Source organism: Amphibalanus amphitrite, unplaced genomic scaffold, assembly GCF_019059575.1.
Source record: "Amphibalanus amphitrite isolate SeventyFive unplaced genomic scaffold, NRLGWU_Aamphi_draft 000146F_arrow, whole genome shotgun sequence".
Lineage (NCBI taxonomy): Eukaryota > Metazoa > Arthropoda > Thecostraca > Balanomorpha > Balanidae > Amphibalanus > Amphibalanus amphitrite.
Window position 1 is genome coordinate 444,250 of NW_024881641.1, and position 8,260 is coordinate 452,509.

At 48.1% G+C, this 8,260-nt stretch overlaps 1 protein-coding gene across 14 annotated transcripts in view; it reads left to right on the top strand.

The window, feature by feature from the left end:
• Positions 1-7,794, top strand: part of LOC122382740 (THO complex subunit 6 homolog) — a 33,972-nt gene extending 26,178 nt beyond the window's left edge. For all 14 annotated transcript variants that reach the window (XM_043368465.1, XM_043368462.1, XM_043368468.1 and 11 more), the window contains 3 exons: positions 6,430-6,589; positions 6,922-7,155; positions 7,454-7,794. In XM_043368465.1, coding sequence (XP_043224400.1) covers positions 6,430-6,589; positions 6,922-7,155; positions 7,454-7,537 — 478 coding nt within the window. In that variant the 3' untranslated portion in view covers positions 7,538-7,794. The remainder of the gene's footprint in view (positions 1-6,429; positions 6,590-6,921; positions 7,156-7,453) is intronic.
• The last annotated feature ends 466 nt before the right edge of the window (positions 7,795-8,260 follow it).

Below are 8,260 nucleotides of genomic sequence, written 5' to 3' on the forward strand. Positions count from 1 at the left end.
GAACGTTTGTTGATCCTTTTCTCCTGAGAGCCTAAGCATAACATATTTAATATATTTCATTTTCCTTGAAATATTTTACCGAATATTATTAAGTGGTTTTATTTCAAATAAAATAATAACTAAAACGAAATTGGTGTAGTATAACCGATTTATTTTATGATGATCTACCATACTACATGATAATCAATGACGTCATCTTACCAAAAATCAAAAGACGTAGAATAAGGATTTATAAAAGCTTAGCATACTTATTGGCAAAACGTTTTCATGCAGTCGCACCGTGCCGTTTTCGGACGCCGGTGAAAACAGGGCGCCGGAGGGCATATTAGTCACGTGACATTTGAAAGTGCTCCCCCTTCGTGGGTCTTCTACATGCTAAACGTCACGTGTAAATTTCACCAACCTTGGTCAAATCGCCCAAGGCGCCCTGTTTTCACCGTCGTCCCCGTTTGGACGCCGGTGAAAACAGGGCGCCGGAGGGCATATTAGTCACGTGACATTTGGAAGTGCTACCCCTTCGTGGGTCTTCTACATGCTAAACGTCACGTGTAAATTTCACCAACCTTGGTCAAATCGCCCAAGGCGCCCTGTTTTCACCGTCGTCCCCGTTTGCGTTTTAATTTTCCTCGTTCCCACTTCCTTTGTCCTTAACTTATACTGTGGTAATGTATGACTTAAGAGTCATGTTACCTTTTCCTCAAGTTATAATGAATATGAAATAATATTTTCGGAGTTTCTTGAGTGATATATATTGAAAAATTGATAGCAAATATTTCGATACTCGTAGTGGTACCTTTTTCAATGCGAGTGATCAGTGATGCACAGTGCGAGCTTTGTTAAGCACAACAAAATAACACAATTCCCATGCAATCGGTGGAGCTGGGTCCTCCAGTGCAGATAAAATAACCTATACGATACCGCCTTCCTAAGAACTTATACAATATCACTGTCTATCACGGAATTTTAATTAAATATTTAGACAATCAGCGCGAATTTAATAAAAAGAGCGTCACTTCAGTTACAGGTAAGTCACACTTACACAAGGTGACCCCCCCCCCTCGCGTGTTCGTTCAGCGTGCCAACCACTATTTTTTTAGCACAATGTCCCATATTGGGCTCAGCTGGACGCCACCGCTGTCGAGATTCATTGACGGGCGCAGCTGTCGGATCTCGATGGCCTCCCTGATTTTACGTTTTTTCCAGTGGCGTTCGATGGCTAGGGTTCTCGCCTCGAACGGGTTCAAGTCACCGCCACAGGTACAAAAGTGTCTGGCCGTCGCTGACGTATCGCAGCGTCCGTGCTTGATATCGGCGGTGTGCTCCTTCAATCTGTCCTGTTTTGGTCGCCCTGACTCTCCGATATAGCTGGAGCCGCACGAGCACTTTATCTCATATACGGCCCCTTTCTTCTTGCTCTGCTCCACGGGATCTTTGACGTTAACCAGGTGACCCCTCAATCGCTTGGATTTGTGAGCTACCTTGATTCTGTGTGGCCTGAGAACCTTGGCTATCCTTTCGCTGAGACCTGGGACGTAGGGCACTGCCGCATAGGCTTCTTGGTCTCTGGCGGCGGCTTCCCCCTGTACGGTCTGGCTGGCGTCACGGCGTCTCATAGCCCTCTTGATAAACGGCTCCGGATAGCCATTGGCTACGAACACATCCCGTATCTTGCTCTTCTCCTCCTTCACACTTGACATGTCGCTGCAGACCCGTCTTGCTCTGGCTTCCATGCATGCATGGCTTCCATGCATGCATGGCTTCCATGCATGGACCAGAAACTGCCGTTTTTGGACGTTCTTGTCCAGAGGTCAGAAGGTCGGCTGGGCACCTCAGTCTACCGGAAGGCGACCGCATCAAACGTGTACCTGAAGTACAACTCGAGCCACCCCGCGGCCATGAAAGCTGGTCTAATAAGATGCATGGAAGCCAGAGCAAGACGGGTCTGCAGCGACATGTCAAGTGTGAAGGAGGAGAAGAGCAAGATACGGGATGTGTTCGTAGCCAATGGCTATCCGGAGCCGTTTATCAAGAGGGCTATGAGACGCCGTGACGCCAGCCAGACCGTACAGGGGGAAGCCGCCGCCAGAGACCAAGAAGCCTATGCGGCAGTGCCCTACGTCCCAGGTCTCAGCGAAAGGATAGCCAAGGTTCTCAGGCCACACAGAATCAAGGTAGCTCACAAATCCAAGCGATTGAGGGGTCACCTGGTTAACGTCAAAGATCCCGTGGAGCAGAGCAAGAAGAAAGGGGCCGTATATGAGATAAAGTGCTCGTGCGGCTCCAGCTATATCGGAGAGTCAGGGCGACCAAAACAGGACAGATTGAAGGAGCACACCGCCGATATCAAGCACGGACGCTGCGATACGTCAGCGACGGCCAGACACTTTTGTACCTGTGGCGGTGACTTGAACCCGTTCGAGGCGAGAACCCTAGCCATCGAACGCCACTGGAAAAAACGTAAAATCAGGGAGGCCATCGAGATCCGACAGCTGCGCCCGTCAATGAATCTCGACAGCGGTGGCGTCCAGCTGAGCCCAATATGGGACATTGTGCTAAAAAAATAGTGGTTGGCACGCTGAACGAACACGCGAGGGGGGGGGGGGTCACCTTGTGTAAGTGTGACTTACCTGTAACTGAAGTGACGCTCTTTTTATTAAATTCGCGCTGATTGTCTAAATATTTAATTAAAATTCCGTGATAGACAGTGATATTGTATAAGTTCTTAGGAAGGCGGTATCGTATAGGTTATTTTATCTGCACTGGAGGACCCAGCTCCACCGATTGCATGGGAATTGTGTTATTTTGTTGTGCTTAACAAAGCTCGCACTGTGCATCACTGATCACTCGCATTGAAAAAGGTACCACTACGAGTATCGAAATATTTGCTATCAATTTTTCAATATATATCACTCAAGAAACTCCGAAAATATTATTTCATATTTATACTGTGGTTCCAGAGTTCCTGTCCTCTCCATTTCCTTTTAAATATATTTTTTAACCCTCATCCCTATCCCCCAGTCCTAACAGTTTCAAATTGTATTGCAATAAAATTCAAACACAAATGTTTTGAATTCTTCACATAGGTACACTCGGGGGCAGATTGATGTTCCACCACTCCCTACCCGTCGGGCTCCCATGGCTCAGCACTGGCTGCTGCCAGTGACAGCACTGGCAGCACTGGCACTGGCAGGCAGTGATGAGCAATGCTGAGGGCAGGCAACACTGGCAGCAGCCAATGCTGAGCCATGGGGGCCCGATGGGTAGGGAGTGGTGGAACATCAATCTGCCCCCGAGTGTACCTAACATTGACATCCCACGTCTCAAATGCACATTGTGTGGAAAGATTTTTCAGGCTGCCCGTCAGTCTCTGTCTAACCAAAACCGTCACATACAGGTAAGATATTTATTTCTATTTCCCTATGGTTAATATGTTATTGATGCATATAATCCATTGAAATAGACATGGTGTAGGGTAAATGGCCAAATCACGAACACTGCCAAAATCCGAGCAGCCAACTTTCAACTGCAATATCTGATATTTAGTGTAAATGGAGTTGGAATATGGCCAAAATTAAATTGACAACTTTTAGGTGAAAGGTGGTGATTTGGGTTAAGGGGCAAGTCAACTACTGGGTTATTTTGCACCCATTAAATGAAACTTCTGCTCCAATTCTACCCATTGAACCTCAATATCATGATCCACCTGTCCATCACTAGGTATCCTTCCTTATTACATAGAAACTTTGAATGGCATGACAATTTATAATTTTAAATGACAATATTTTTATGTTTCTTCTGTAGGTAGGTAGGTAGGTAGGTAGGTACACCAGACTGCTATGGACACTTTTCCAAGTTGGTGGGCAAAAAACCTAATGTATGTCTTGGTTTGAGTCGTTTGATTGAGTTGATTGATTCCTTTCATTGTCGCGTTTGAGTCGATTGAATCAATTTGATTGGTTTCCCAAATTTGTCGTGATTGAATTGATTGCTATTGACTGAGTCGTATACAACCCTGGACCTGAGGGGCTCTGACCTGACCTTGACCCGAGGTCAACTACTTAAGTTGACCTCACCCTAGCAAAAAGTATACCATTCGATGCACCTGAGCTAGGCGAACACTATGATGCCAAAATGCGGCTCTGCGGCCATTTTTTGCGAAGTTATTTACTAAAAACCGAACCCGTAACTTCAGTCACGTGACCTGACCTCAGACGCTACCGGTTAACCTGAGACCTTAAAATCGGGTATGAATCGCTGCGACTTGTAACGGCACACACGCTCGTTTTTTTCCGCGAGGCTCTAGCTCTATTAGAAGCGAAACGGCGTGCTGGGGTCGTATCAACCCCTCCGAAACCCATTTTGTTTGCGGGAAAATGAGGAACTTATAGAAAGAACACCTTTCTAATTTTTTGCATGTCGATTTGCAATGACATGAAGTTTATTTTGAAAAAATAAAAATGTGAAAAATTTTGGTCCCAAAAGTCATTAGAGGCAAATGAAAAAAGATTAAGGTTTTTGCTCAACAATGAAATTTTTCTTTGGAATTTTTAAATAGTAATATTAATTTTTGATTCATCGCAAGCTTAGTGTTGTTTACTTTTTGTTGGTTGCTTAACCCGTTCTTTAGTTATAGGCCATCAAACTCACCGTTACATACCGAAGTTAAAAAATGTAATGCAATATAACTCAAAAAGTTTTGATCTGAGAAGTCTGATATTTTGCCAGGCGTCTTTGGGGCCTATGATTACCCCTAGGACCGATTTTCATTAAAGGTAGTGTGCCAGCTTTCCTGAACCGTATGGAGTTAATGGCCCAGATAAGGAGAACTGGATTTTTAGAACTTATCCATACCTTCAATACTCATGGAAACGTCTTAAATTCTTCAAATTTTGAGTACCCCAGTGCGAAATTCGCCCCGACGGGTTGTCGGTCGTACCCCAACCACATTTCACACCACTATGAACAATAAATGCACACACTGAAATCGCTATTACCGATAGGCTCATCCAATCAAGTTTCAATAAACCCGTTCATCATCATCTCCTGCGGTTTCGAACACGCCTGTTAGGTGGTGCGGTAGACCGCGCCCAAAGCCAGGGCCCCGGTAACGTGAGGTAGCCGAGTCGGGGCAGCGTGCGCTGACCCAAAGCCGGGGCCGCGCGTCCTCCCTGTGTCATGTGATAGCCCGGGGCTGCCCGCGGGGATGCGGTAGACCGCGCCCAAAGCCGCGGCCCCGGCTTGGGTCAGCGCACGCTGCCCCGACTCGGCTACCTCACGTTACCGGGGCCCTGGCTTTGGGCGCGGTGGTGGTGCGTCGGGCCGCGCGCTCTGACTTCGGCCAAGAAAAATGCGTCAGCTGATCATTGTCATTTCTGCCACTTTCATGTGGTGAGATGGGGTCATAACTTTAGAGACGGCTGTTTCATATCAATTATTTTACATAAAATAATATTTCCAACCATAAATTAATGTTCGACAGCCAAATTAAAGAAACAATACCAATACAGGCTTACAGTTTAAATTCGACATTGTGTTGTCTACGATTAGACAGCTGATAACTCATTCCCGTACGTCGTAACTCTATTATGACCTTTGCTTATTGTCACGTGTGCGCCGCATTCGTGATTGTTGCCGACGCCTGTTTGCAGGTCAGCCCACTACAGTTGTTATACATATCGAAAAACCGATAAACTTTTAGGCGAAAAAAGCACTAGTTTAGGCCCATTTTTGATTTTTTGCGATATTAGGTAAAAACAGAAGCTTCTTATCCTAGGAAAAATAAAATGGGAAATCATTCAAAGGTGGCACACTACCTTTAAAATCTGAGAGATGAGGGTGACGGGCCTGGTACGATCTATCGTGGAATGCCCCTCCTGTGTTTGTATGGGGTTGGGAAAAGGCATTTTCCCTTCATGATTGATCCGCGCAATAACTGCGAACTGATAGCGGATTGGCGATAAATGTCGCAGAAGTCTGACGTAGTGTTGTCCAGTCACATATTAGGCGGCCTGTCTCTGACGAACCGGCGCGAACTTAGTGACGAAGGGTTGCCACCTGTTTAGGAAACCTGTGTCCAGCATGACTACAGGTGACAGCCGTGACAGGACAGTGCCGTTTCATGTCTGTGTCCCGGCGTCATGTTGAGTTTGGCTGATGTCTGGCTTGTTCGTGTTTGGTGTAGCTCGTGGATGGTATCTGGCGTATCTATGTGCCTGTTGTCTGATTTGTAGTTATGTGTGACCAATGTGTCTGCTGTGACCCGGACCTTTGGTGTCACCAATGCTTTTTTTTTGCTTCTATTTTGTCCATCATTTTTGTTTGACCGGTATCTGACGTGTCTATGTTTGCCGTTTGGTGTGTGTTTGTTGTTAGCTGTTACCGGTGTCCAGTGATCCGGTTTGGTGTGACCGGTGTCTGTTGTGTCTGCAGGGGCGATCAGTGCGTCAGCGCGTCCGAGGACGGCTCCGTCCGGTTCTGGGACACGCGGCAGAACAAGGAGGTGTCCAAGGTGGAGCCGCACACGCACAGCGACCTGGAGCGGGGCATGGGCAAGTGGATCGGAGCGCTGGACGTCACCGACGACTGGATGGTGAGTGGGCAGTGAGGCCAGCCGCCCGGCGCGGAGCAGTCGCCGTGGCGCCGCTGGCTCGAGCTTCAAATATTGCCGCCGACTAGATTGTAACGAATTTTATGTTTCATATGAAAGAAAGCTCGCTGCCCATGTATGGACGTCGACCCTCCCATGTCTGACCCTATATTTAACGTTCGGTTCACGCATGATTTTGGCAAATGATTTCAATTATCCCGTGTTTTCTGTATGTGATCCCGAGCCGCCCGTGTGTGCCTCTCAACTGCCCGCCGTCACCCGGTGTGTGCCTCTCAACTACCTGCCACTACCCGTGCGTTCCCGTCCGGCTGCAGGTGTGCGGCGGCGGGCCGCGGCTGGCGCTCTGGCACCTGCGCTCGCTGACGCAGGCGGCCGTGTGCGACGTGCCGGCCGTGGTGCACGAGGCGCGCTTCCACGACGGCCTGGTGCTGGCCGGTGGCGACGTGGCCGACCTGCACCAGTTCACACTGACCGGGGAGCGGGCCGGCACCATCCCCACCGACTGCTCCGCCGTCTTCACCGTGCTGGCGCGCACCCAGCCCACCAAGGTAGGTCGCGCGCGCCGCACCGTCAGATCTGGTCACTAAGTCGATTCGTGGTGCAGTATGTTGGTCGTGCAGGTGTCAATCCTGTAGTGTGGGTGATTCGCAGTAGGTACGCAAACCAGTAGGTAGTTATCAGGCTTCCGTGGTAATTTCACACTTGCAAAAACGTGTCGCTTTTCCGTTAAAGTGTCTTTTGATATGTCATTTGATGAGGCTGAAGCTAGTCAGCGTGCTGCAGATATTTCATCGCGCTTCTGCCCTGTTGTGTTGCTGCGCCAACAGTCCGGTTTCTGATCCCCAGCTGATGACCATTGGCGGCTGCGGAAAGTTCATCGAGGTCTGCACGTCAAACAAGTACAAGGACTTCTCGCTAAGCTTCTTGTGACATCTGCAGCAGGAAGAGCCACGTCTGTCTCGGCTGTTCGGTGGTGGTCTCTGCTCACGTCTCATCAAGAGCCAACCTTCATTGTCTCACTGTGTACAAAGTGTCTGATAATAAGCTAAAAGATGTTCGTACCTGCGATTTGTTCTGCACCACGCTGACATGACAGTGCAGGGGACATATCCTTTCACTATTTTGTCATATTTGTATAAATATAGGCGGGATGGTGCAGAATTCTCGAAATACATAAGACCATTGAAGTTGAAGTTTTGGAGCTAGCAGCAGAGCTGAGCAGAGCTGACCATAAGCAGAGCGCCACCTTGACGAAAATGAAGACATTTCACGCATTATTCATTTCGTTTGTTATAGCTGGGAATATATCGATAAATCTTGGTCATGTTACAACTCATATACGCTTACCGTTGCCAGGGACATTTTTTTTAAAATAAATTTTGTCCGAACTTTTAATGGCAAGGATTCACAAGGACAGAGCCACCGCTAAGCGAAGCTTGTTGCGATGACCCTGCCCTCTACCCTCCGATCGCGCAATTCCAGTTCTATGGCAGAATTTAGAGTCCAAAGTTTAACGTGCGCACAAAGCCGCGCACGGCCGGTCCCCTCGCTGACTTCGCCTGGCTACGGCCTGCCACCGGCACCAACCGCAACCATACCTGTCAGGAGGCCCATAAATGTCGAGCGCCCGTCGCGCTTCGAACCCGAAATCTT